The sequence below is a fragment of the Rissa tridactyla genome, chromosome 22 (assembly GCF_028500815.1).
Source record: "Rissa tridactyla isolate bRisTri1 chromosome 22, bRisTri1.patW.cur.20221130, whole genome shotgun sequence".
Lineage (NCBI taxonomy): Eukaryota > Metazoa > Chordata > Aves > Charadriiformes > Laridae > Rissa > Rissa tridactyla.
Window position 1 is genome coordinate 1,836,645 of NC_071487.1, and position 27,678 is coordinate 1,864,322.

The 27,678-nt window shown below is 52.7% G+C and overlaps 2 protein-coding genes across 7 annotated transcripts; one reads left to right on the forward strand and one right to left on the reverse strand.

Moving 5' to 3' along the window:
* The first annotated feature begins 126 nt into the window (after nucleotides 1–126).
* Nucleotides 127–20,612, forward strand: SLC25A42 (solute carrier family 25 member 42). Of its 5 annotated transcripts, XM_054182386.1 has the most exons (10): nucleotides 2,128–2,553; nucleotides 2,906–2,980; nucleotides 9,001–9,123; nucleotides 10,224–10,335; nucleotides 12,727–12,752; nucleotides 13,592–13,758; nucleotides 14,405–14,521; nucleotides 15,014–15,165; nucleotides 15,563–15,884; nucleotides 17,614–20,610. In XM_054182386.1, exons 3-10 carry the CDS (start codon nucleotides 9,040–9,042, stop codon nucleotides 17,675–17,677), a joined length of 1,044 nt encoding a protein of 347 aa, XP_054038361.1. In that variant the 5' UTR covers nucleotides 2,128–2,553; nucleotides 2,906–2,980; nucleotides 9,001–9,039; the 3' UTR covers nucleotides 17,678–20,610. The 5 variants fall into 5 exon arrangements, with proteins under 5 accessions (XP_054038363.1, XP_054038358.1, XP_054038361.1 ...); XM_054182383.1 differs by lacking the exons at nucleotides 2,128–2,553; nucleotides 2,906–2,980 and adding an exon at nucleotides 128–230; XM_054182385.1 differs by lacking the exons at nucleotides 2,128–2,553; nucleotides 2,906–2,980 and adding an exon at nucleotides 8,461–8,679.
* A 2,414-nt stretch (nucleotides 20,613–23,026) lies between these two features.
* Nucleotides 23,027–27,545, reverse strand: TMEM161A (transmembrane protein 161A). Of its 2 annotated transcripts, none has more exons than XM_054182306.1 (12): nucleotides 27,465–27,545; nucleotides 26,729–26,832; nucleotides 26,563–26,643; nucleotides 26,224–26,321; nucleotides 25,921–26,077; nucleotides 25,500–25,651; nucleotides 25,358–25,418; nucleotides 25,076–25,219; nucleotides 24,773–24,886; nucleotides 24,386–24,560; nucleotides 24,179–24,240; nucleotides 23,027–23,929 (listed from the first exon to the last, which is right to left on the reverse strand). In XM_054182306.1, exons 1-12 carry the CDS (start codon nucleotides 27,465–27,467, stop codon nucleotides 23,527–23,529), a joined length of 1,554 nt encoding a protein of 517 aa, XP_054038281.1. In that variant the 5' UTR covers nucleotides 27,468–27,545; the 3' UTR covers nucleotides 23,027–23,526. The 2 variants fall into 2 exon arrangements, with proteins under 2 accessions (XP_054038281.1, XP_054038282.1); XM_054182307.1 differs by having other exon boundaries at nucleotides 23,529–23,929; nucleotides 24,179–24,275.
* Between the last annotated feature and the right edge of the window lie 133 nt (nucleotides 27,546–27,678).

Genomic DNA, 27,678 nt, shown 5'->3' on the forward strand with positions numbered 1-27,678 from the left:
CGGTCCTGCCCCTCCCCCCCGCGGCCCGCCCCTTCTCGCCGTCGGTTGGCTGCCGCCGCCGCCCGTCTGCGGCCGCGCAGCCACTCCCCGCGCACCGCACTGCCCCTGCCGCGGTGATTGGCCGCCCGTCAGGCCGGGCCCCGCCTTCCGGGGGCGCAGCGGGGGAGGGGGAGGCCTGGCGGCCGCGGGGAGACGGCGGCTGAGGCGGCGCCGAGCGCGGAGCGGAGCCGGTGAGTGCGGGCGGCCCTGGGCCCCTCCGCGGGCGCCGACACCGCCACGGGCGCCCGTCGCCGCGGCCTCGCCCCTGAGGGCCGGGGCGGCCCCAGGCTGTGTCGCGGTGTGCGGGGCCGGGTGACATTGCCGCGGCCTCCCGCGGGGTCACCGCCGTTTCGCCCCCCGTCTCCCTCCCGGCGGCGGCCGGCGGGGCTCTGGCTTCTCGGGCCGGGCTTCAGCTCGGGGGAGGGGCTGGAGCCGCGCCGGGAGCCGGCCTTCGCTGCCGGGGGAGCGGAGCCGGCCTTTGCCGTGGTCACCGCCGAGCTGCGGCACCGCAGCGGAGGCCCTGCCCGCCCCCGGGGCGCGCTGCCCGGCCCCGGCCTCCCCTGCCCGTCCGGCCCCGCTTGCCCTTCGCTTGCCTTCCCTGCCCGGCCCCGGCCTGACCCGCTGCCTGCCCTGTCTGCCTGGCCCCTGCTTGCCCCACTGGCCGCCTCGCCCGCCCACCTGCCAGCCCTGCCACCTTGCCAGCCTGTCCCACTGCCCCCCCGGCCGCTTCTACCCCCCCCGCCTGTCTCCCGCCCGCTGCCTCGCCAGCCCGTCCCCCTTCTCAGGTGTGAGGCGGCTGTCGAGCGCGTCAGGCTCCTCTTCCCTGCAAAGCCTGGTGATCAAAGCTGGGCTCAGATCAACGTGTCTCTCCAGATGTGTGCTTAGATGGGATTTTTTTTTTTTGTTTTGCTTTTTAAGTTGATGTGAACCTGAAAGCAAGGCAAGCGTGTGTTTCTCTGCTGAGGGGTAGATAGCAGAGGGCGTGGAAGATGTTAAATGCAGATCTCTCGATGCCTTCTGCATCTCTCCCACCTCAGCATAAGCAAAAAGTTGTAGAGCTAAGGTGACTTTCTTGCTTTGCCTTCAGATGTGGGAATGGAAGACACGTCTCAAATTGGGTTTAAATTGTAACATAAAAAAGACTGCTGGAAATGATCGTGCAGGGTTAATAAATGCCGTTCCACCATCTCTGCTGCGTGCAAACATGTAACTGGCTGTACCACAGGCTGTTGATGCTGCCGTTGTGTTGTTGACTTTAAACCTGCACCCCCTGAAGTCTGGAGGGGTTGAAGATGTGTTTGCGTTTGTTGATTGTGTTTTTTCCTATTGGCTGGTAATTTAGCAAACTGTGTAGAGTGGGTTTGGAGTCGGCCCTCGCGTGGCTCTTTTTTTGCGTTGGGTTCTTATGCTTCCTGGTTGCATTAACTACGGAGCTTTTTCTGGAGGTTGCGTGCTCCTTGCGATGTTTTTCTGTGGTTTGATGAATTTAAAGTGTTTTGAAAACATTCTGGTTTTTAAATGGCTCTAGTTTGGGAGAAGGGGGTGTGTGTAAAGGAACAGAAGAGACGTCTGTGGGTGTTGGAAAACAGCTGAGGGAAGAGAGAGCGTGTAATCAGGGTACCAGAGGGTTGGTATAACCATACCAACAACCTGTGGGTGAATGGATTTAAAAATAATCGTGTGATTGGGTGTCTAAAACACCAGGGCTGGATTCTAGGTAACTCCGAGCATCTTTACATCCTTCTAGAGCTGTGGATACCCAGTCCCTATTTTACTTTCCCCTGGCAAATCAAGATTACTGTTTAGGACCAGTGAATCTTGACGAGAGCCGCTGCAGAGCGGGGACTGGGACTGCCCTTGGCGTTGGATTTCAGCAGGAACTCTCTGGCCCCAGTGATTGCTTCAGGCGGGGGAATTTTAGCTCTTGAGAGCACAGCGGTATGAGTCGGGAGCTGCAGTCATTTCTTTTTGCTTGACCTGTAGCTTGTGCACTGACTTAGGCAGTCCCCACTGCGCATTTTGGGGATATCGGCTGTGTTAAACTTTGCTTCAAGAGGTTAAATAAAACGTGAGTGCGAAGGCAGCCTCGCGTGTGTGGTTACCTGGTGAAGCAGATGGGCTTGGTACAGGTCAGACAGGTTTGCTGTTAGAAGAAAGCTCAGGAACCAGGAATAATTTTCTTCTAGTAACTTTGCTGCTAATTGCAGGAAGATGCATCCAGGTTTGTCCCTTCCTCATGTGAAACCGATACCGATGCTTCATGCTGCAGCGCTGTTCTCTATTCTCCAGGTGATGCATAAGTATTCCTGGGAGCTGTCTTGCCAAGGGAGATTCCTTTTTGTGTTGTATGGACAGGTGAACTGAAATGCAAACAGCTTACTCCAGGTCACGAAATACATGAGTGTTGGAGCAATTCTTTCCTCTCGAGTTGTGCTTTAAATCCGCTACATGCAGTTAACGATGAAGGTGTGTCCGTGTCACGCGTTAGTGCTGCTGGGCCCCGCTTCCCATAAGGTAATCAAACTTAATTGTAATGTGCAGTGCTTTGGTTAAGCTGAGTTGATGCTTTGCGTTAGTTTTTGTACAACTTGGAGCGAGTACAGCAGACAGTGGGGTGGGTAACTCGCCGTCTAGCATGACTCCGTACAATGTGGAAAGCATTGCCATTAGGAAATGACACCTGCTTGGCACACGCGTGGGTCGTTCTGCTTAATGATGGAAAGTTTTAGTTCTCTGTTTTCCTTTTTTCATAGGCAATTTAAACTGCTGGCGTTTTAGAGCAGGGATTGTAATTGTCTGTTATTGTGTTGAAATAGTTTCTGGCAAAGATTGCTCACGTATTGACTGGGGGTTGCTTGTATTTCAGATAATCTGTTTGAAATTTCATCTGTGCTGGGATCTGTCACTTTGGGACCTCGTGTGTGCCCGCGGTGACCTTCAGGTGACTATATCGAGGATCCACTGATGGGAAAGCTTGTATTTGCATGGGCCTGCAGGAGCCTGCTGACTTAGGGGGTCATATATCGTATTTTATTGCCATTTCTTTATGACGTTACCCTTGAGAAATAATTTTTGAGAGAAGTATTCAAGCTGGGAGGATGCTTGGGGTTTTTTTTGTGTGTGTGGTGGGTTGGTTGCTTGTTTTCCTGCCTTCTGTTCCCGGAGGAAGGTGGTCGCTGGCTGACGGATGGAGTGGGTGCAGCAGTGGCCCCCGTCACCCAGTCCCCTTGTGCCAGTGCTCCGGCCCCCGCAGATAAAGCTGTTATCTGTCTTGCAGATAAGAACCCGTCTTCAGTTTTTGGCTGTGGAAAGCAGAGTTGAGGTGTTCCCAGCAACAGTCTCCTTTTAGCAACTGGAAAATGAAGCACTGTTTTTTTTCTTGCCAAGATTTTCTCTGTTGCGTGGCTCGCGCCTTCCTTCCACGCTCAGCTCAAAATGCGACTCTTGGGCTCCTCAATAACACAGCGGCTTTGCTAGCAGGGGTTTACATTTAACCATTTCTCGGTGTTCGGCAACTGGCTTAATTCAGGTCAGATAATCTAAAACCATGCAAAGAATTTGTATCTTTATCCTCAGTTTTATTGGCAGACTTGTGTTACATCTGGCCGAGGGAGGCAGGAGGAGCATTTGTTTTGTACTTTGGAGCTAAGAAAGCATGTAAAAAAAAAATAAAATAAAATTAAACTCTTCCAGATATTGTAATTTAGTCAGTCTTTAGTCAACAATTCTTTCAAATCATGCTAACAGTTTCCGTGCAGACCTTTAAAGGAAGAAATGCAATGGACTGTTCATAGCTAATGTTTTGGGATCAGATTTGTATGCAGCTGAAAGATGAACGCGACGGAAGAGAGTTGAGTCTGCAGGGCATATCTGGTTTTGATTTTTAATGGCTTAATCAAACTGGAAGGCAAAGATGGACCTCAAGGGGCCATCTAGTTATAGTTCATCCCCCTCTTCTGAGTGTTTCAGCCCTTTTTTTCTGTGATGCTTTTGCTCCAAGGGTGAATTTAAGGCTGCAGTAATCTCGGCTCTTACCACATCTCTTTCTCTGTCAGGCTCAATTGCTCAGTTTAACAATTGAAGGAAACCTAATTGAGCAACTTCCCTGGGTGCTGTTTAACTTCAGCCTGCCTGGGAAAATGTGTGAAAATTTCTGCCGGAACTCTCTGGGTTTTCTTTTTTTCCTAATTTAATTATAGGCTTTCATTAGTGATGTTAACAACATAATAATAAAAAAAAAAAAAAGAATTAGGAACTGGGTAGCTGTTGAGTAAGGAGGGAAGCTGGCGTGTCTGCATGGAGTTCTACAAGTGACTTTACCTGAATGAAATTGAAATTCTGCCCCGGAGGTGAACTGTGACTTCACCCCCGTTGGCGTGACAGTAATGGCTGTGAGTGTGGTGTGTGCTGTACACCGCTCCCAGTTACCGCATAAAAAAGTCTTGGACGTTTCTGTACGTGCCTTGTTTTATCCCCTCGTTTTCAGGAAGGATTAGAGACAAGTGGCTAGCAGGACTGAGTCTCTTCTGCCATAGGATGCAGCACGTCTTGTGGGCACGGAGTCAGAGCAGCTGCTGCTGAAGCTCTGTGGGTTTGCCATTACCTGTCTGTCAGGGCGCTCCCATGGCCAGGGCTCACGGCTGCTTTTGTAATTACTGCTGGGGTTGTCTGAGGAAAAAGCAAACATTTCTTAGCGAAGAGCTGCCGTTGGATTCAGATAGCTGCCGGTGCCGACTGTTTGCTTTGCAGCGTATCTGCTGTTCCTGCTGGATAGATGATGTTCTTTCAGAAATCTTAGTGTTTTGTGACAGGTCTAAATTCCACCAGAGAATATCAGACAAACATGTTTTTCAGTAATGACACGTTGCAAGCAGGTCTCTGGGCTGGATGCCCAGGCTTCTCCTGTTTTCTGACTATGTAGTAATGTGAAAACTGTAATGACTAGGTCTGTTTTTGTAGTTAAGGTATTTTTCTACGGACAGGTAGTTTCGGGTCTGGCCGGGTGTTGGCAGAATGGGAGTGGTTGGGGAGTTAGTGAAGGCTGGAGAGGACGCGCCGTGCGATTTCTGCCTCCATCACCGCTGATTTTTGTGCAAACCCCAGGTCTCCTCCTTTTTGAGGCTCCTGGAAGTTGGTGGTGTTGATCTGCTGTAGAAAAACCACGCGCGTAGCTGGTAAAATACACAAAGGAGGAATTTCAGGCAGGTTGTCCCATAATGATGTGAAGTCAAACTTGTAAATAAGATTTAATTTTGAAATACGGAACTGCATAATTATCTGCAAGCCTCCACTTCTAGCAGTGTGATTTTTGTACACACCCCTGACTGGAGGATTTGTGCTTGTTTTTGAGTTGTGCTGCTGGTCTCTGAAACTCGTTGGCTCTTCTGCTGAGGAACTAATTATTGTCATTTAAAATATGTTCAAATGAAGCAGCTGAAATACAGCATCACGATGGGATTCACAAGTGGCTTGGACAGCCGGAGCTGGTATTTCTCTGAACCCCCACCCGCTTTGGGCGATGAACTGGCACCTGCCTGTAAGGCGTTCTTCCTAGTGGGTTGCTTTTATCATCTGAATAACTTGATTCTGTCTCGCCTGTCCTTTTAATCAAAATCACCACCAAGAAAAGCGGAATGTCTGAGTTGTCAGAGAGTCAATTTGACAGCTTGATTGAACTTGCTCAGGTATTCATTAAGTGCCGCTAGAGAGAGCTGGGAGAATGGAAAGGGACCACTAACAATGGTCTGGTTTTTAATGCGCGGAGTGTATTCTGTGCATCCCCTGGTATGCGGGGAATGGGGCTTGTTTTGGTGCACAGATGTTTCTGCGATTGCTAGAACAAGGGCAGGATACCTCGAAAGAGTCCCAGGGCTCAAACCAGAGCGCTGCAGCTTGGTCCATCGGTTTGTCTAAAATGCCAGAAACCGAGAGCCTGAGCTTCCCCCTTTCCCAGCTTGGTAAATAAGCGTTAATCTGGGACTGTCAATTAGCACGGCTCAGTTACAGGCAGTGTTTTCTGATGGAGTTGAAACTGGATACCGGAGCAAGTGCTTTGTCCTTTCAATAAACTCTCATGAATTTTGTTGTAAAAGCACAGCGTATGTTACTCATTAAACTTCTTTAACTTTTGAACTCGCCTTCACCAGCAATTTTGCTTTCTGATTATATATTCTCTTCGGGGAACGGTTTGCTCTACAGCATGTAGTGCTGAGCAGTCTGGATCCAGATGTGTGACAAGGACCCGTGTAACTACAATATAAATAAGACAGAAGCGTGTTATAAAAAAAAATCAATCTAATCCGCAGCTATTTTTTTCCTTGTTTCCCGTGGCTTTGGAAACGTAAGTAATGGCTGTGTACAGGGCAATACCAAATACAAGGATTTAAAAAATATCCAGCTGCTCCATGTTGGGTTTGAGTGGATTACTTAATGAGCGAGTCAGATTGCTGTGTATGCTATATAATGTCTGGTTTCTAATGGCCCGGCAGCACTAGGAATCCAAACTGAAACTTTAAAGCAAAGCTTTTTTTTCTCCGTGGCTCCAATGTGCATCATTGGTCATAACAGTCAGAATTCGGTTAATAACTTGCTGCCCTTAGAATCCGGCCCAGCTCCAAAATAAAATAAAGCTGTGTGGCTTTGCAGAGAGCAAGTGTGAATAAAAATAATATATGCTATTTTTACATTTAAACCTCTGCGAGAATGGGGCCTATATTTATATAGAGCATGTGTGCAGTTTTAATATGTAAAATTGAGCATATAGACAGGTGTTTGTAAGATCAGGGCATTGGGCACTAAAAATAAAAGAATAATATCCCCGAATAAGATCAAAGGAAATATTGTTGAGTAAATGGATATCATCTTTGTGCATGCGCATGTTCTAAAATACGTCCAGGCTTAATAACATCAGTTTAGTGTTTAAAATTCCCTTTTAGTCATCTCTTTCTCAATCGTCTTTCAAAATCATGTTTTAAAATAAAGTTGCATATTGCATTCCTAAGCTCTTTAGCATCACTTCTATTTTTGTGGGCTTATTTTTGGGAGACACGAATCTGAGATTGTGAGCTACATTTCTTTATTTGAGATAGCCAGGGATAATGTCTCTACCTGGGATTTCTTTCATGCTTTTGCTGAAAGGCGTCGGTTTGCAGTCCATTTTCCAGGTATGTGAGATAAGAAGGAAAGGAAGGTAAAATTAGAAATAATCAACAGTCTGTGTTCTTCAAAATAACTTAATGAAACACTCTGTTCTGTAGTGTTATGAATCATCTTTGGTCTTGATCCATGCGGGAGTTTTTGTTCACGTGATTTGATGTGACCGAGTTTCTGTGATAGAACTTTTCAAGTGAGAACGTTGATGGTGTTTAGGTCGTGCTTTGGACTATCAGGCGTTATCTTTCATTAAGATTTTGAGTTATTACTCTCTGAGCAACATCCTGCGATCTCCTCTTTTGGAAAACACCCTCAGGAGTTGTAAACACATTGATACGTGTCTTCCCGAAGCACTAGCGAGCGCTGTCTGGCGTTAAAGATACCCGGGTGTGTTTGTCCTGCCTCGGACGGAGCGTGGGTCACGCATAGCTTCATCATCGCAAATTGGTCACGCACCAGCACAGCCACGGCTGAGCTGTCTCTGCCTTTGCCATAATATCTCTGCCGCAACCAAGGGGGTTTTGAAAGTGAAGCCTGGCACTAATTTATGAGAGCGATATGGGGTGGAAAAAAAAAAAAATAAATAGGTCAGCAAGTATGAAAGGTGCTGACAAGCATATAATATCTAGAGATTGTTAAAAAGGGGGGAAAAAATAGTCTTAAGATGGCCTTTCAAAGTAAGCGAGCCGTTGTGCCTGAGGTTTCCCAGGCATCAGAGCGGGGCAGAGGTGAAGGAACTTGCTGGAGGACACGTGAGAAGGCCGGGGCAGAACTGGGGAGCAATTTGGGAATTCAGATTTCCTAACACCACATTGCTTGAAAGGAAGCTGACGAAATGGAAATGCGGCTATCGGAGCGGGCTTGTTGCTTAGAAAACCCATCTCTGTAGTTACACGCTCCACTTGGGAATAGATTCAGAACTCGGAGAGGCCGCTTTTCTGGGCCAACTCAAGTTTTTCAAACTTCAGCTCTTTCATTTCTGGATGTTGAAAAAGTTGCATTGTAAAAAGCAGAAATATTAGAAGTTAGATGCTAAAGCGATAGCTGCTATGTAAAGCATTATCTCTGCGCTTATACTCTGCAGCTAAGGGTAGACTGACCTTGCCCTTCACGAGGCACGTGAGAGCATGTACTGCAGCAAGAAACATCTGTGCAAACTGCACTGATTCACTGGCTACAAGCACATGTGCGCCACAACTGCGAAAAAAGGGAGTTCTAAAATCACCGATGTGCTGCTCTCAGTCAAATCGCTAGCGTCATCAAAATAGCCTTTATGGCACGTGTGAGGCATTGGATCTATCTCTTTCCTAAAATAACCTCCAATTGCTTATGGCAGGCTTTTGGGACTTACTGCTGCGACTATTTTTTCCCATTTTCCAGGGCTGGGTTTTAAATTTCTCTACGCCTTCTCCGATATCTAGACGCTCAGCAGTCAGACTCAGTAGCAACCCAATTCCTCGCTGTAAGCAACGGAAGAGGACAGAGCAGGTTCTGATGCTTCTCTCTAGAAACTATGGATATTTTGATGTTGTAACTTGTAGCTGAGTTCCTGGCGGGCTGGAAAGAGTCAATATGATTGACGTGGTTTTTGCACAGCACCAAAGTACCCCCCCACACACGTACACTTGCACCTTTAGGGAGGAAGTGGTGCTAGGATCCTGGAAATGCTCCTCAGCTGGGGGTTTGGGATGGGGGTTTTCCTACTGAAAATGGCCCTGGAAGTAGGTCACTTTTCCTTCCTGTACAAGGTTTTTATCACCTGCACATTTCCTGCTTTTGACACTTTTTGCTGTGTTGTGTTCAATTTAGGAGCCGTAGCTCTTCTGCCCACTTGTAAGTGCAACTGGTATGGGTAATGGTGTGAGAGAAGGTCGAGTGGATTTCAAACGGCAGGATGCGGAGCCAGTTACATCAACCCATCTCCCGTCAGAGGTAAGAGCAGGAGATGGTTGGGTCTGTGCGGTGGGCTCGAGAGAGGAGCTGCGTGGCTACTCTGGAAAATAAACAGCTCCGTGGGATTTTGGTCCTGAAAGAGCTGCAGTGTATGTGCAAGCCACGCAACGTGTAGCTTTTGGTTTCTCTGAGGACAACCAAGCAGTTCCAGCCCTCTGGGAAGAGGTTGGGCATCGCTCAAGGCTGACAGGCAGGCAGGGCTGCATTCCCTCTTCAAGGTTATGTCTCATTATGTCTTTAGTGGCAGCGCTGGAAGAGAGCCATAAGTCTCGGTCTCCCTGCTCCTGCTGCTGTTACGAGACTCCTGCAAGAAACACTGGAAGAGGCGCTGAACCTTGGTCTGATTTGGACCAAAACTCAGGCTGAAGTTCACACAGCGCTGCCTTTGCATGGCTACCTTTGCGTTTAGCATCAAACAGGCAGAGATTGGAATGGAAAGTTGAACCACGTATTGTGGAAATAAAAATTAACTTCTTAACTGTGAAACATTTTGAAAAAAGAAAAATGTTAACTCCTCTTTTCCATGAAAACACAAAGCATATCAAAAGTTAACATGCTTAAGCCTTGTCTTGCCTTGTCTTTCAGTCCGTAGCCTTCATGGTGTTAGATTTTAAGTCATTTACTTGCTTTCTGCCCATGTGTTACGAAAAGATTGCTGCTTTATAAATACGAGCTGTGGCAGGAATGTCAATAACAAAAACTCTTCCATTCCATTTATCATAGTAGGAAACCTGTCTTATTTTACTCTTAAGATCTTGGGAACAATGTGGAAATAGGGCTTGTGGGTTACACGCGAGGGCAAGAGAGAAATTTCCCTTCTGTACGTGGCGACATCATGGGGACGTAGTGGCTTAGCTGTAGAAATATGGATAGGGAGAAAACGGTACATGTAAGAGGTAGAAGATCTTGGCAGACAAGTCTAATGTTTATTCTTCATGATCTGACCAGGAATTTATTGTGCTTGAAATTTTGAATTTTGACCCAAGTCCTTGAGAGGGGGTAAATTCTGTAGCAAAGGTAAAATGTTACAACTTTTGCGTAGGGTTGACTGTGTCACACTGAGCAATGCTTTGTTCCAGGATAAGCAGGAGAAAAAGAAAGTACTCAACTCCCTGATGTCTGGTGCATTGGCTGGTGCTGTTGCTAAAACCGCAGTAGCTCCACTGGATAGGACAAAAATCATGTTTCAAGGTGAGTCCTGTTGGCTTTTGCAAAATGCTCTTCCTTTATTGTTAGCAGAATCCGAACCAGCGTCTCTGATCTGCTCAGCCAGACCCTTCTCCAGCTTTGCTCTCCTTCAGCCCGCAGAGACCTGGCAGGACGCAGACAGAACTGTGACGTTACCACAGTGAATCGAGTCTAAAAAAACCTATTGTTTGATTCTCGTTAGGATTATTGCAGGTCTCAGTCAGCTGTGCATCTGGCCCGTACTGTTGGATCCAAGTCTGATGGTAGTCAGCAAGAGTTTTGCTGTTTCAGGGTAGCGTGGATGCACGTATTGCTGGCTGGGGACAATGCCTGTGGCTCACGGATGTTGGCTGGCCACACGTTCTGTGACATAAAGGAGAGTTTTGGAGCGTGGAGTAAATAGACCTTGTAAAGGCAGCGTTTGAGGGGATGATTGGTAACACTCTGGCTTTCTGTGTCTGTTCGGTTTGGAGAAGTAAGGTAGGGAGGGGAAAGGAGCAATATGAGGAGACGATGTGCCACTGGAGGGAGGTAATTGAGCTGTTTGAGTTTCTTGCAAAAGGCTGGATGCAAGGCTGTCCCTGCTCAAATGTATGCAGTCTTTTCTACTAAGAGTTGCGTTGTGCTGCAGCTGAATTGTTTTGGTTCGAGTCGAAGTTGATGCTGAAAAGTCCTGCAAGAGGCATTGAAGCTGGCGCACCCAGCTTTGTGTCGCAAAGCCCTTCCTGGAACCCGGGAAGCGTGTAACTGGAAATGAAATTCAGCGAATTGGAATAGAAAATTCTCACGCGGTTTGTGGGGTTTGGGATTCAGCCCCACCGTGGCTCTGTGTGGTTCCCCTGTTCCAGTGTGGGAGCTGTGAGCCACACTCATCGTCCCAGAGGGAAGAGCCGCAGACAGTTAATGCAGTGGACAGTTGGTAAGGCCAAGAATTTTAAATCTGGTTGACGTCCCAGATTAAATGAATTGGGTAGGTTTAATCTAATCCCTGGATGAGATTTAATTTTGAATTGACTTTCATTTGACATGATTTTCATTCTCAGCATAGAGAGGCCTGGAATAGCAGGGCTATGGAGCGGGGAGGTGAAGCTGCAGGGAGCTAAAGCCAGGGCTGGCCGCGGGCTGGGGTCGCATCTACGGCCAGATGCTCGTGCAGCACTGCGTACGTGCCGTGCTTTCTCCCTAAACAAACCCTGTAGTTCATCTGAGGTTGGGAATGTCAGGATCAGAGGTGAGATGGAAACGGCAGAACTGGGGTGAGTCAACAGCTGTCTGTATAAATCACCTTTCATCTGTACAAGCCTACGTTTATAAAAAGACCTGTTTGGTTTGGCCCATTAAAGGATATGATTAGAGCTTGGCTGTTCTGACCAATTTCTTCGTATCTAATGGGTTTCTTGGTCTCTTGCTCTCCTAAAGGCTTTCACTCTGGGGCCTCTTCCCTGTCTGTGAGGAGGGAAAGCATCTTTGGGTCATATGAGCTAGGAAGTTTGTCCCTTGAACTAGAGACTGGAGAATTTTCCTGTGGGAGAGGGATAGGAGCTCTTTTCCATTCCAGCTGCGATTGGTTATTGAGGTGTTTTTCTTTATTAAAAAAAAAAAAAAAGGAAAAAAAAAAAGAAAAAAAGAAAGTGTTGAATTGCATAAAGGAGCAACGTGGTGAAAATGTATTTGCATGTGATTGTTTGATACACTCGAGAGGTTACAAGTCTCAAAGGAGTTTGAAAGAAACTGCAATAGACACTTAATTGGAACCATGTTTCATTAGCGTTGCTGTTCGGGCTTTAGCCTGGGTTGCCTTCCTGCTGTAGGAATGTTACAAAACAGAGCTGCTGCATGCCAAATAAATCTCGCTTCCAAATGCCTCGTGTATTACCTAGTTAAAGAGATGCTGTCAGTTTGAATGGATGCAAGGAAAGAAACCCGAGTGTTCATTTGAGTTTTGCTAGGATGAAACCATTCTTGCGTGGAGCCTCGCTAAACAGACCCCTTCTCTGCTGCGTTCTGGCATTAGGCTGGAACCTGTGCATGGAAATGCTCCACTAAAATAAGTAGTCGGTGCAGTTTTGCTTTTTTTTTTTTTTTAAAATTTATTTTGTATTTATTTTTAGTGCTTTAAAGTAAGAAGTGTGACAGAAACTGAGGGTTTTCATAACAGTATGTCCTGATTTGAGGCCCAAACCACGACACAGTAGATGGAGAAATGAACTTATGTGCTAAAGAGAGTTTGGGAGCACTTACCTGTGGAAAGTCTTTGTTTATTAGGAAGAATCTCTATTTTCTCTTGCATTAATTCTTTTGCTTCTATTTTTATCCCTTAGATAAAATGCCTGTATGGTTTATTTGATCTGTCTAAATGTACTGCAAGGCCTAATGCTCGTTTTTTCTTTTTAGTGTCTTCAAAAAGATTTTCTGCCAAGGTGAGGTGATGTGTCTGTCTCCCGTTGACCTGAAGTGTTTGATTAATGGTAGTAATAGCCCTAACAGCACCTTTGATTTGTATTTGTTTAACTTTCTTGCTTGGGTTTTGTTAGCATCACCCGTAGTGAAAGAGCATAGAGGGAAAGACTGGAACCAGTATCGTTTATAATACTCCTTAGGACAGTGCTCTTTCACGCTCATGTTTTCGTCCAGTGCCTGGCACGGCGGGGCCTCGTTCCTCATTCATGTTGCAGGTTCTACCTGCGAGATGACAATAAATGTGTCATCGCTCAGGGATTTGTTTTATTAGACCTTCTCTAGTGGTGTTCTTTCCCCCAACCGCAATTGGAGTTGTTTCAGAGCCTATAGGAAATTTGGATTTGGGAGCTGGTCGCTGCCATGGCTTGCTGAACGTTCTGTTGCACGTGCTTTATGGCTGATCCATGTGTGCTGTGCTAATATGTGTGATCCAAATGTTTCTGTCTTACGCTAAGAAGATGAATTTGGTTTGAGAAACGGCTTGTGCAAACAGCAATCCAGCTCTGTGCCTTTCCCTTGGAGGGAAAATGAAGATGTCTTGAGTGTAAAACTCAGTCTTCCTGACTCTGGTTCTTTTTCACTCTGATGTATCTGATTCAGTCTCCCCAGAGAAGAGGTTTTAGTTGTCTTATTCTGGAGTCAGGGCTGCCAGCGTAAACAGCTGCTATCAGCGTGCTGGGGTTGGGGTGGGAAGGAGGGTTTGGTGAGGTTAAGCTGTAGGGTCACCTTTTCCCCCTCTATTGTTTGGAGTCCCTCTTATCATGATCTCCCTGTCTGACCTTTGATCCGTTGCCTGCAGGAAGCCTACAGGCTGATTTATCGCACCTACCTCAACGAAGGCTTCTGGAGTCTCTGGCGGGGGAACTCAGCCACCATGGTCCGTGTCATCCCTTACGCTGCCATTCAGTTCTGCGCGCACGAGGAGTACAAGCAGCTCCTGGGGAGTTACTACGGCTTCCAGGGAAAGTAAGATGCGGCGTGGCTTTCATCCTTGCAGAGGAGGCTGGAGCAGTTTGTGGGACCGTAGGGTGTAGGGAAGGGAGCATGTTTCTCTGCTTTGTGCAGGCCTGCCGAGGCGAAAGCTCGTGGCACAGAGTTGTCCCGGCCCCTCTCATGAAGGCTTTGCAGAACAGGGTGTGTGAGGGGTCTAAGCAAAGGGCTGGGCATCTAGTCTTGCACAGGGGAGATCTTTGTGAGAAGACCCTGTCTTCTAGAGGCGTGAGCAAGAAGTGGCCTAGACGTTGAGTTAGCGCTTCCCTGTGCTGAGAGTGGGCAGGCAAAACAAAGAGCTTTTCTTTGCAGGAGAAGCAACGAGATCCAGCCTTGTGCTGTTATTTGAGCCGTGCCTGTGGCCTGAGCCTCTTGCTCTTGGGCATGTAGTGTCTGAGACACCCCAAGTCAGGCTTGCTGTCCTCAACAGAGATTTTCTCTAAGCCTCTGTCTTGAATGGCTGTGGCAAACCACGGCTGCTTCAACCCCCCCACACCCAGCTCTTCCGTACACAGGCAGGGAAGGGAATTCAGTAGCAGGTAGAGTAGAGCCATGCTCAAAAGCCAGGTAGTATTTCCATCTCCAGGTGATCTGTTTGGTCTCTTCTCTCACCTTACTTTAGAGCGCTGACACCCTTTCCTCGATTCATTGCTGGCTCTCTGGCAGGCACAACGGCTGCCATGTTAACCTACCCCTTGGATATGGTCCGTGCTCGAATGGCTGTCACGCCGAAGGAGATGTAAGTGCCTAACGAAAGCAAGTACAAGCACCACGCACAAACGCAGAACTTTCTTTTAAGGTCAGATGACTTTATTCCCATTTTCTGGGTCACTTCTTGCTCGGAGCCTTTGGTGTAATAAACCTCTTACTGCTGAGGTCTGAGCACTGATTAAATGACCAGAGCCCTCATTAGTCCGGGGGCTGGAAGGAGATCGATACCGAAAGACCTCACCAGTAAAACCTGTGTGTTGGTTCTTTGGGAGGCCAGCTGGCACAATGCCTCCGGAGGAGATCTAACAGACAGGATGGCATGTCATGGTAGGGCTGTAGGAGAGCCGGTCACTGGCTTCTCCGTTTGCAGACAGGCTTCTGAAATCCCTTGTGAGCTGTTTGATGAGCTCAGAGAGGAATTAATTAATTGTTGATCCTTCAGAAAGTCCTGTTGCAAATATTACTGGTATGTGCAGTCACTAACCAGCGCAGATTTGGTTTTCCTGTGTCCACGTGCTAGGTACAGCAATATTGTTCACGTCTTCATCCGAATATCCCGAGAGGAAGGATTAAAGACTTTGTATAGAGGATTTACACCAACCATCCTTGGAGTGATTCCGTATGCTGGGCTTAGCTTCTTCACCTATGAGACGCTGAAGAAACTACATGCAGGTAAAGGCAACTTGGTTTGCTTTCAAATGAAATGGTGTAGGCTTTTGGCCAACTTGAGATGTTTGAGTTGAGTGCTGCAAGTCCTTTGCCTGGCCTTGAGGCCAATTGCACGGTTGTGTGCTCGTGGAGGATGCCTTGTGCCTCCCTCTCTCCAGTTCCAGACTACGAAGGCGGCCAGCAGGAGGAAAGCAGCATCTCTGTCTTGCAGAGGAACAAGAAGGTGCAAGTCCTGGGTGCAGAAGGACTTGGTTACACACCGAGTCAGCCAACAACCAAGTTGGGAACAAAATCTCGGGAGCTCTGGCACTCAGTACTCTCTGGCTCTCAGCCCACTTGACCTTAAGCATGTGTTTATTACAAGGAGCTTTCTCCACTCTGCTTACTTTCTCTTTCCCAGATCACAGTGGGAAATCGCAGCCGTCCCCTCCGGAGCGGCTTTTGTTTGGTGCCTGTGCGGGCTTGATTGGCCAGTCAGCTTCTTACCCCCTGGATGTGGTTCGCCGACGAATGCAGACGGCGGGGGTTATGGGACACACGTACAGTTCCATCCTTCTCACCATGCAGGAGATTATAAGAGAAGAGGGACTAATCCGTGGCTTGTACAAAGGACTCAGCATGAATTGGGTCAAAGGTCCAATTGCAGTGGGAATAAGCTTCACAACCTTTGACCTGACGCAGATCCTTCTCCGTAAATTACAGCACAGCACTAACGTTGAAAGGTAGTAGCTTAATCCCCACAGCCCTTGCTGGGGAAAAGTACAACACGTGTAGAAAGAGCAATGCTAGCGTTCCCTCACTTTGTACATGCTCTCCTGCAGCTGAGAACTTACCTTTCTTGTTTGTTTGTTTCTGTTGTTGGTGGATTGTTTGGTTTTTTTTCTTTTTAACGAGCCTCTGAGTTATTTGGAGACCTCAACCTGAAACTAACCCTCTCCTAAACAAAATTCTCCTTACAATTCCACAGAACTGAGTCCTCTGAAGTAGCTGCCTCAGCCTTCTGTTTTACTCGTTGGTACCAGGAGTGGAGCCTCTCAAACAAACACGTGCTGCTGCTGGCTCCTCACCTGGGCTCTGTGGGCAGATGAGGTGGTGGATGAGGAAAGACGGGGCTCGGTGCTGTTGGAACGAACCCCTGAATCTGGGGAGTGACTGCGGCTCCCGGTCGGCAGTTCTTACTTACTGACCACGTGTCAGCTGGAGGCAGTCGGCCAAGTGCAATATTCCAGTTAGTCTGTAGGGAATTCCAGATTCCTCTGACCTGTAAGCATTGGTCTCCCTGAAACGGGACGCAGCAGGATTTAACAGGTCCAGGTCACTTCTTTTGGTCTGGAAGTTGAATGTCAGCTCCGGCTGGAAAAGCTGCCCTTTCTCAAATCTTCTTCTCATTTCTGGGTTGAGTTGCATAAAATATTCCTTGTTTGCTCTGTCCCCTCTGAGATTACCAAAGACTGGAGACAGCAGGGGAGGAGAGTTTTGAGCGGTTTTGTAAATCAAATTCTCATGTTTGTTGTCAATGTTGTTGAGTAGAGGCTGTGCCTGGATTCCCAGACTGGATGGAGTGGAACTGCAGTAGTGCTTTCGGGCTACCCAAACCCTTCCCTTCTTGTCACGGCCTTAAAGGCAGCATTTTTGGAGGGGTTTGGCAGACTGTAGTGTTGATGCACTAGAAAAGGAAATGTTACATACTTAGAATTTAAGCAGTTTTATCCTTCAGTATTATTGTTGCCGCTTTTGTGCACGATGCAAGAACAAACATCTCCAAGATGCCCGTGTGATTTAGCTGTCCGGGAAGGCTGCTCGCGTCTGGGGAAGGCAGCCTGGGCTCGAGCTGCTGGTCCTGCTTCTGAACAACCTTCTTGTCTTCTGGTGCCTGCTGTGTACGTTTTGTCACCTCCGTTCCTGAGTCCACATCTAAGCCCGCTTGCTTTTATTCCTAGAATTCTTCTGGACCAACTGGGTCCTTGGGAGAATGGGTTCCACAGCCAGTATTAACCCTTCAGAAATTACATATAGTGCCAATTGTTTCCAGTTGCAATTTGAAAATGAACGGCAAAGTCCCTTTCAGAGTTTCTATTTCAAATCCGTCTTCAGGGAAATGGAGATTGGGGGGTGGTTTTGTTTTATGTTCCATTCCTGTATTAAATGTGGAGTGCAAGGGAGGTCACAGCAAAATTGAGACTTCTCTGAGAATCAGATTACATAAACCAAGATTAAAAATCCCTTTCCAGCTGATGTAGTCTGTAATGTATAAAAGAAAAATAAGGCATAGTTGAAAAGCTGTCCTTCTCTGGTGTATTTTAACCGCTGTAGTTTGAGCCTTGTGTCAGGGCTTTATTAATGGGAATGGAGTTAATTGCACAATTGGTAGAAATAGCTTTCTCCTTTCTTTTGTCTTTGCACTTGTTCTTTGGAGCACTATTTTGCTTCTAATGCCAAATATTTCCCTAGGAATCGAGCACCTACGCTTCCATTTTTGTGGACGTGGCGGAGAGCCAGCGTACCGAAGTATTAGTGTGCACGTAGTTCCCAGAACACGTGGGATCGATCATCCTTTAATGGTTGTGGATGGGCGGGGTATTAACCTCAGTAATTTCTGCCTCCAAGCCCACAAATCATGATTTCTGTTGTGAAACTTGACTGCAGTCACTGAGTTACCTTGCAATTAAAGATGTGGTGTTGTTTTAAGAGTCTTTAGAGGTGATAGCCATGAATTCTGTATATTTTTTTGCTCCCATTGCTGACGGAAGGTGATTAGCTGTTCGCTTTGTTCGGGTGAAACTTTGTTTAGTCCTTTGCAAGAGCTCTGATTTCTTTTCTCCAATGGAGAAGCCGATTATTTCTGCTCTTGCCTTTATCCTGTCTGGCCCAGTGAGGAAATACTAAGGCAGTTGCATCCTACCGCAAAAGTGAGGTACGGACCGGCAGCTGGATGTGTTGGGAGCTGACTCTGTGTGTGTGTGTGTGTGTGTGTGTGTGTGTGTGTGTGTGTAATCCATGCCACGTTCCCTCTCTGCTTGGAGGCTGCCGGTTGAAAGCGCGGTCCTTTCTGCACAGCCCATGGGTGCTACGTGAAGACGAGAGGAAGCTGAACCGTGGCATCCAAGTTAGAGCGGGCTCCTTTGCTCCGCACTACGGTAGGTGATCTCGGAGGCGAGCGCAGCAGACCTTGTCTTACGAGATGCTGAGCATCACTGAACCCCTATGGCAACAGAGGTGGCTTGATTCCTCCTGGGTCCTGGCCGAGAAAGGATTTACACTGGATGACTGGCCCCTTGTTCGGGTCTGAATGGGAGGGCAGGGTACCTTCTGCCGTGTCAGGAGTGTAGTTAGTGTATTGAAAGAAGGGGAAGCCTGTGGAGGAGGCAGCTTCTGGCTGGCTGACCCTGGCGTCGCCCACCTTGCAGCCGAAACGCGGTGCGGCCGGCTCACGTAGAGCCTGGCGACTCTGAGCTGAGAAACAAGCCCTGAAAGCGCAGCCAGGCCTGGAAGCCGTGGGCTCAGAGAAGTTGTTCCTTAGTTAGCAGCTGCCCCTGATCTGAATTCAACGGAGTTTTAGCCAAACACGTTTCTTCCAAGTTTTGCAGGCTGAGCGTTTGTTCAGAGACAGACCTTTGAATTCAGTCTGTAATGGTTTTGGTGCTTTTGTTTCTTGGGCAAAAGTGTTCAGAGTAACTGTGTGTTATTGCTTTGGGTTGGTTTAAATAGCTTTTTTCTTTTTTTTTTTTTTTTTTTTTTTTCCCCCTTCTCTGATTTGAATGTAGAAAAGGAGAAACAGAGTGTTCTCTTCCCTTCTCTTAATCCTTGCATGAATTGAGATGTGTTCCAGGTCTCTGTTGCCTGGAATGAGTGCCCGAGGAGCGTTGGGCATGCTGGTTTGGAAAGGGAGGGTGCCCGTGTGCTGGCCAAGGAGGTCTATTGCCTTTAGCTCCGAGAAGGGAGACGAGTCTAATGGGAATATTCTCTGGTCCTTCTTTTCCTGAGAACGTCTTTACTACCCCGAATTCCCCAATCTTTCATTTTATTCTTCTCTAATTCCTTGGTTTTATTTTCAAGTCGTATTTCTCACTGTTCCTTAATGCATTACCGCCAAACATTCGAACGTTAATTTGTGCTTTTCTTTTTTTACTTTTGCCTTGTCTACTCCCCCTCCCTCCCTGCTTCTGCACCTGTAGTCCTGCACTAGCACTTCGAGAAAATCAGGTCCAACGAAATGCATCCAAAAATGATAAAATTGCGGCTTTTGACAAGCGATGCCCAAACAGCCCAAATAGGCTTCCCGCTCGCGGGCAGGGACACTTTGGGGGGGGGGGGGGGGGGGGCAAGAAGTTAAAGGCACTGGGTGATGGGGCAGAAGGGGTTTTTTTAAAAGGTTCTTGAACCATTTGTCTAGCCTAGCACCTTTGCTTCTCCTAGCGCCTTTCCTTCCCGAGCTGTGAAATGCGGCTGCTTCTCGCGGTTTCCTCGTGCGGTACCTCCTCGGGATGCTGGGGAGAGCTGGGCCTTCCGGGGGGCTCCGAGGCTCAGCTGGGGCAGTGACTATGTGAGAGGTGGGGCCTGAGCTGCCTTCTTGCCCCCCGTGTTGCCCTGCGTGCCCCCTGCAGGCCTCTGCCCGTTCCCCGGGAAGGCAGAGCCGGCTGGTGGTTGGCAGGATCGCGGTGGAAGGATCAGGAGAGGAGTCGCAGCCTCCTGGGGCACGAAGTCACCGAAAGCCGCGGGGTGGGGAGCGTGTTGCAGCACTGGTACTCCGGGGGTGCTCTCCAAAAACAGTTTCATGGCTTCTGTGGAAAAATAGTGGTACTTCTGCTAACTTCTTACCGCCTCCCGTGTAGGAGGACTCGAGCACGGTCACCTTCACTCTCTGGAGTCTGTAACAGGAAAGCAGGTGAGGCGTGAAAGGAAACTTGAGCAGAAGCACTGTGGCAGCCCCGTGCGAGTCCGGAGCCGGTCCTGGGCGGGCAGGAGGAGGAGGGAAGGCGGTGGGATACATCCCACGGCGTTTCCCCTGTGCCTGACTGGGTACCTGGGCTCTGCAGAGAGCCGGGGCGCGTGTTCCGCACCCTCCCTGCCTGGCCTGGGCCAGAGGAGGAGGTGGCCTTCCTACAAAACAGCCTTTTTTTTTTTTTTTTTTTTTTTTTCTTAATATTGTAGGGGCTGATTCCTCCCGCTACCCCCGTCTCCCCCCTAAATGCCGTGTGGCGCAGGGTTTCCCAGCACCCTTCACTGCCTGTGTGGTCTATGCATATAATTAGCACAAACACTGTTAAATGCCTTTTGTCAAGACGTGTCCTCACCATCAATGTGTGCGTGTACGTATGTGTGTCATTTTTGACTGCTTTTCTTGGATCTGGAGTTCTATTTTATTGCAGTGAAGACACTTTGTTATATAATGTTTATATATTTTAAGATTTGTGCCAAGAGAGGATGTATATTTAATAAAAAATTATAATTGACTTTGCAGGCTCCCCGAGGGTGTCTCCTATCGTACGTTGCTCGTGAGAGAGAGGGACGCGGCCCACCGCGGTGGATTTATGGAGGGACGGAGTGTGGGGGGGCTGGGGGTGCCTCTTGTGGGGCTGGCTGTGCCCCCAGCCGCACAGGTGTCTGTGCGCGGAGCACCCCGCGAAGTGCACGGGTGGGCGCTTTGGGCTTTGCATGGAAGCTGGGAGAAGCTCGAAGGAAGGAAAGCACCTCTGGAGGTGGCTCAAAACCTGTGGCTTCCCCAGCGGGGGCCTGTGCTGTCCCTGTCCCCGGCGCCGCGGTGCGGGACGGGGACGGGCGTGCAATGGCAGCAGGTGGCACTGTCGGCTTAGGCATGGCCCGGTGGCTTCCCCGAAGTTGGGGACCCCCCGGCTGCTGCTCAGCCCTGCTCAGCTCTTGGGGCTTTCGGTGCTTCCAGCTGCATTTCGTGTCACTTCGGGTGATGTGACACCGCGATGCCTGGCAAGGTGGGAAGGTCCCAGCGGGCAGGACGGGTCCAGCCGTCCCTGAGTAACCTCCCTGTGCCCACCGCTGCTCCCCGCCAGCCGGGGCAGAGCTGGGGGCTTGGTTGTACCCCGAGAAAAGCTGAGACTTGCACCAAACCTTGTCGGAAGCCTGGGGCAGAGCTGGAGAAGGGTCCCTGTCCCCCTCCCCTGTCCCAGCTGCCTCTCGACCCCGCCGGCTGAGGGCAGCGTCCACCCCCGGGTGCAGGGGAGCAGCCCCCGGGCTGGGTTGGGCTGCGAGGGCTGGGATTAGAAATTTCCCTCCGCTGCGAGCGGGAGCAGCTCTGCAGGATGTAAGGACAGCAAGGGGATCCCATTTTGCGCAGGAGCAGCTCTGCAGGATGTAAGGACAGCAAGGGGATCCCATTTTGCACGGGAGCAGGGTGGGAAGGTTGGGCTCGTGGCTTCCCTCCCTGCCGGGGCATGAAGGAAGACCTCCAGGACCTGCTGCGATCCCAGCCCCTGGCTTCTTGCCAGGCACGGCTCGGTGGCCACCGAAGGTAGGGGTGCACCAGGGGCGATGCCAGGCTGGATCCAGGTCCCAGCAGGGACTCCTGGTGCCAGCGCAGCCTCTGCAGCAGCAACGCAACCTCTTGGTCCCAGCTGCTCCCCTCTGCTGACAGCCGAGCGTGGCCCTTCGCAGAGCCCGGCCCTTGGATAAATAAAGCCAAGACACAGAATAATTCTGGGGAGAGGAAGATGGGGGGGCCCTTTCATTTTATTTGATGTGGCCCAATTTCAGTGCCCGTGGATCTGTCTCCTGCTCTTGGCTAGTCTATCAGTCATTGTCCCCGCCTGAGAGGGTCACGTCTGGGCAGATCTCGGGGGAGGAACCGTCTGCGTGTCTGACTGCGGCACAACCCCCGGCCTTAGCAACCGTCCCCCCGCCGCGCAGGCCTCCCCGCCGGCGCAGCCCCCAGCCGCTTCCTCCACCTGCTTAAGGAAAATTAGATAAATGAGCCATCAAGGCCGTCGGACTAGCTTTTAATGGGACAACGGCGCAGGCTGGAACAGGTCCCTCTGCATCCTTGCTTCTTCCTTGTGCCTTTCCACCCACAGCGCGGCTGGAGCCAAATTCCTCCTGGCCCTGTGCTGGTTAATGGTGCTCCTCTGGGCTCTGGTTTTCCCCAGCTGTTCGCTAAAGGGGAATTTCCCTGTTCATTTTTTGCAAAAGGCCTTTTACTGTGGCTGGAGCTTGGGTGCTGGGAGGCAGGCGGTGGGGGGCTGCCCGGATTAGCCCTGTTAACACCGGGCAAAGGGCTGCCTTCTCCTGCCGGCCCGTAGCCAGAGGGAATTAAGACCATTACAAGGCTATCAAATAGGATCAAAGCCCCTCTCTCTTTCTCCGAGCAGCCCAGACTTGCTAATCCTTTTTCACGCAGCCGGACCGGCACCCACCGAGGGCTGGGGAAGAGCTGGGCTAAGCCTGGACAAGGGGCCATGTCCCCCGTGTCCCCCCCGCAGCTACACTCAGACCCACCGAGGGCTGGGGAAGAGCTGGGCTGAGCCTGGACAAGGGGCCGTGTCCCCCGTGTCCCCCCCGCAGCCACCCTCAGACCCACCGAGGGCTGGGGAAGAGCTGGGCTGAGCCGGGACAAGGGGCTGTGTCCCCCCTGCAGCCACCCTTGGGCTGAGCGGCGCGTTCCCGGCCATCCCAGTGCCCAGGGAAGGAAGGACCAGGACGGGGCACCGCGATGGGGGTGAACGTGAGGTCTCCCGGAGTGCTCAGCCTCTTCCCACTGCTGCAATAACACGTGCGGGGCTCTGCTGCTCACCCCCCGGCCCAAAGGCAGCTGCCCCCGCGCCGTGGGACCCCCTGCCCTGCCCCACGGGCCGGGGGGACACAAAGTGCAAACAAATCGGCAGCTTTCGGCGTGGCAAACGGAACTCTGGGTTACTTATTTATTTCTAAAACAGCCAACGGGCTCCTGGGCCTGAGGATTTCACACGAAGCAGAGGGATGACCCCCCCCACGCACCCCGCAAGGAGCTCCCACCCAGCTGCCCGGAGCAGCAGCCCTACAAAAACACACTGGCCCTCAGCCGGCGGCGGAGGCCAACGCTGGGCAGAGCAAACCCCGGCGTCTGTGCTCGTTTGGGTCTCTGACCCAGCTGCGAGGTCTCCACCATGCCAGGGCCATCCCTGCCGAGTCCTCTGCCCAGCACAGAGCGCCCGGGGCTGGCAGCAGCCACAGTGTGCCCACGGGTCAGAGCGGGCGGCAGCAAACCCGGCTGCGGGGCTCCGGCTCCTCCATCACCCCACGGGGCCGGGACGGGGAAGGGGGGCTGGAGGGACGCAGCCCAGCGCGGCGAGAGCAGGCACGGTGGTGATCGGCGGCAGGAGCAGGCGATGCCCGCACTGCCCGGATGCGTAAAACCCGTCATGCCGAGAGCTGGTGGCAGAAATGTCTCCATGTGCGTGTCCACGTGTGCCACCAGCATGTGCAAAGGGGGGAAACCAGCAGGAGGAAAGGGACCGGCAGCCGGGCACCGACTGCGCCCCGAGGCACGTCCCAGCTCCTCCCGGTTAGGAGGCTGCCAGGTACTGGTGGAAGTAGAGGCCGAAAAGGCTGGTGACCACCTGGCAGGCGGCCACCCACCAGGTGAGGAAGGCAAAGAGTCCGCGGAAGAAGAGGGGAGTGAAGATGCCACCCAAGATGCCCGTGATCTGCTCCACCGCGACGCGCACGTCCTCCCCGTCCTCGCCGCCGGGACGTGGTGGTGCCGCCGTCGCTGCCGGGGGGAGGGGAGGGGGTTCTGGGTACAGCCCCCACGAGTGGTGTCCTGTGTGACAGAGGGGACAGGTCCGTGGGGGTCGGTCCCCGTGCTGCAGCCCCATCCCCATGCTACAGACGTGCTGGTGGCTGAGTCCCAGCACCCTCGCTGCATGCACTAGGTTCATGCCAACTGCAAACCATGCCTTGAGAGCCTGGGGACGCCTTGCGTGCTGATGGCTGGGTGATGACTTGCAGGTCTCATTCTGCCCCTCCTGAGCCCCCATGTCCCCCCACATTCCCCACGCCACCTCCTTACCCAGCGTCTTGAGGAGCAGGGTGCAGTGGAGGGTGAGGATGATGGGTCCCAGGTACTGCAGGCTGACCACGGAGACGTAGCAGTAAATCCTCGTGATCTGCGGGCAGCGGGGATCAGCGGGAGGCTGGTGGCCGTGCCCGGATCCCTGCTCCCACCCCAGCAGCTGTGCCCGGACCCCCGCTCCCACCCCAGCTCCCACGCCCAGACCTTGCGCTGGATCTCCAGGACGGCGATGCGCCCGGCTTCCTTCCTCATCTGCTCCACCCAGCGCTCGGCCAGGCCCAGGTACGCCTGGAGGTGGTGGCGGGTGATGACCAGGCGCAACAGGCAGAGGCCGACGATGGCCCAGAGGCGCGCGGTGTTGTAGGCAGAGTCCGACATGCTGGGGCAAGAGGAGAGGGCCATCAGGGAGATCCCGGGGTCCAAAAACCCCCCACACCCCAGAGGATGTCTGATGGGAGAGGTGGTGGCGGTGGGGAGGATGGAGGGCTACTGGTGTTGGAGGAGCCGGACTGGTGCACCCGTGCCTCAGTTTCCCCTTGGAGCAAGGATACCGGGGCACAGAGTCGGACCCACTGCCGGTGCCCCACTTACATCTGCACCGTCTGCTTGCCCATGGGCGCGTGGAGCAGGAAATCCCGCGAGATGGGCTTGATCCACATCACCACCACGAGGACGGGCGCCAGGAAACTCACGTGGAGCAGGACCCTGCGGCGGAGACGTCAGAGACCCCCCCTTGCAGTCAAGTGCCCCCTGCTCCCCTTCTCCCTGCAGGCAGGGACCGATCCTCGCCCACACCGCCTCCACCCTCTCCCACCACCAAACCTCCTGCAGCCACAGGGCCGGGGGGGGTCCCAACCCCCTCGCCTCCTTCCCCACCCGCAGATTTCACCCAACTGGGTCAGGGGCTTGTCGGCCGCCATCCGGAGAGCGTCGAGGTGTGTCTGGGCCAGGCGTAGCCCCGGGAAGGTCAGGCAGGCGCCCAGGAAGGAGCACAGGGCCACCAGCCCCACCTTGAAGGCCAGCTTGGCGAGGGGCAGCCTGCGGAGAGAGAAGGCGGCGTGGGGGGGGACAGGTTGGTCCCGTCTCCGGTGAGCCCTGGAGGGGTTATGACCCCCCAGACTTCCAAAAAACCTCCCCAAAAGCCCCGTTTCCCTCCTCGCCCTACCACCAACTCACGTCCACTCCCAGCCCCGCTGCTTCAGGATGCTCTCCAGGTTGCTGCTGACGCTGGCCAGCCCTGCGGGGAGCAACCCCCCGTGAGCGGGGTGCCCACAGCCCCCACCTGCCCATCCACCTCTCCCCATCCCCCCTCACCCACCGGGCTCGAGGCCGAACTCCAGGTAGTCCTCACGGATGACCAGGGCCACCATGGCGAGGAGGAGGAAGAAGAAGGCGAAGGTGAGGCAGACGGAGCGCTCGCCTCCCTCCTCCGAGCGGAAGTAATGGCGCATCACCATGAAGAAGACCTTGCTGCGGGCGAGGGGCGGCCGTCAAGGAAACGGGGGTGCTTCAGCAATCCCCCCAACACCTGCGGGACCCCCCCGCTTGTTAGCGCATCGTAAAGCATCCATGCCATTAGGCCACCACCACCTTCTCCATGGGGAAGGCTCTCATTAGGCACCTTTACAGCTCATCAGTGAGCGGTTTATAAATCCATAAATTTAAATTTTCCACCTCAACTGGCTTTTAATGGGGAAAAAACAAGGACGGTGGGACCCCGAAAGCCAGCAGAAGGATACATGGAGAAGACGACCGTCAGCAGGCACCAGAGCACGCCGATGTTCGTCTCCTTCTGGGGGTCCGCCAGGCAGTAGTAGCCCTCGGTGAAGACGTACACGGCCGTGGAGTAGACGGCAAAATCCACGAACCACTGGTAGTCCAGGAAATAACGCAGCACTGGTGTGACAGAGGGACGTGTCACCGCACTGTGGGGACCCATGGCGGGTCCTGGGCATGGCTGAGGGTCCAGGTTGATGCTGGGTGCCAGGACGCCGGGGTCCTGCAGTGGGTGGGAGGGAAGGGTGCTGGCGCTGTGGGGTTACCGAGAGCATCCACGGCGGTGATGGGGCTGGTGTCCAGGCGGAGGTCGATGTCCCGGGGCACGGAGAGGGGCTTATCATCTGTCACGCCGTTCATCCTCCTGCAAGGGAAACCCGGGCTCGGGACAGCAGGCAAAGAGCTGGCTCGTCCCTTGTGTGGGACACCACGTGTCCCTCGCGTGGTGGCACGTCCCCAGCTTGGGGCTCCTCATCGGTGGGGTGTCAGTGCCGCACCTCCCAGAGGAGTCGCGCAGCACACCGGGATGACTTCCATCAGCCCCCAGACACAGTATTTATCGTTTTATGTCCCTCCCACCCACCGGAGCCGCGAGCTGAGCTGACCTGTCCCGCCTGGCCTTGGGGCGCTGCTTGCCTGCCAGGGCGCAGAGCTCCTCCTCCGAGGGGTGCTTGTAGCGGAGCAGGCTGGAAGGGAGCAGTGGGGCGTCAGCGGCGCCGGCTGTCCCCCGAGGCCCCGCGGGGACGAGCGGGGAGGGAGGGGGCCACGTACCTGCCGTTGCAGAGCAGCCAGCGAGCGAAGGAGCAGTGCGGGGCCATCTTCTGCATGAGGCTGGCGGCCAGCAGGCTCACCACCACCTGCACCCCCATCACCGCCTGCGCCGGGGACACCCTCAGGGGGCCACCCCGGCACCCCAGCTCCCAGACCCGGGGGGGGGGACACGGGGAGCCCCCCCAGCAGCCTGAGGTGCCGGGGCTGCATGCTTCCCCCCAGCCCCTGGCCCTGCTATGGGACACCCTGGGCACGCACCCCCCCGGGACATGCATCCCTCAGGCATGCACACCGCTGGGACACCCGGGGCACCCCCACCCCTCAGCCATGCACCCTCCCAGGCAGGCACCCCCTCGGGCATGTCCCCCCTCCCCCGGGCAGGCACCCTCCGGACGCGCACACCCCTGGGACACCCCGGGTATCCCCCCCCCCCGCCCCGGGCATTTACCTCCCTCCCCCAGGCATTCCTCCCCGGGCACGCACCCCCCGGGCATGCACCCTCCTAGGCATGCGCCCCTCCTCGGGCAGGCACCCCCCCGGGAACGCCCCCCCCCCCCCACCCCGGGCAGGCACCCTCCGGACGCGCACACCCCTGGGACACCCCAGGCATCCCCCCCTCCGGGCATGCCCCCCCCCGAGACACGCCCCCCCCCCGAGACACGCACCCCCCATGCGTGCACCCTCCCGGACAGCCTGGATGAGCCCCCCCCGGGCAGCCCCCCCGGGCCGCGCTCACCATGCCGGGGTCAGTGCAAAGGCGGCCGCAGGAAGCCTGCCCGCCGCCACCGCCTTCCTTTCGCCGACCAATCCGCTGCCGCTCTCCCTCTGATTGGCAGCTTCGCGACCAATGGAGAGGTGGAAGTGGGAGTGGGCGGGCCCCCCGCGGCGCCCTGTTCCGCCGGCGCTGCCTCCTGGGAGCTGTGGTCCCCGCGCGGCCCCAGGGCCGCGTG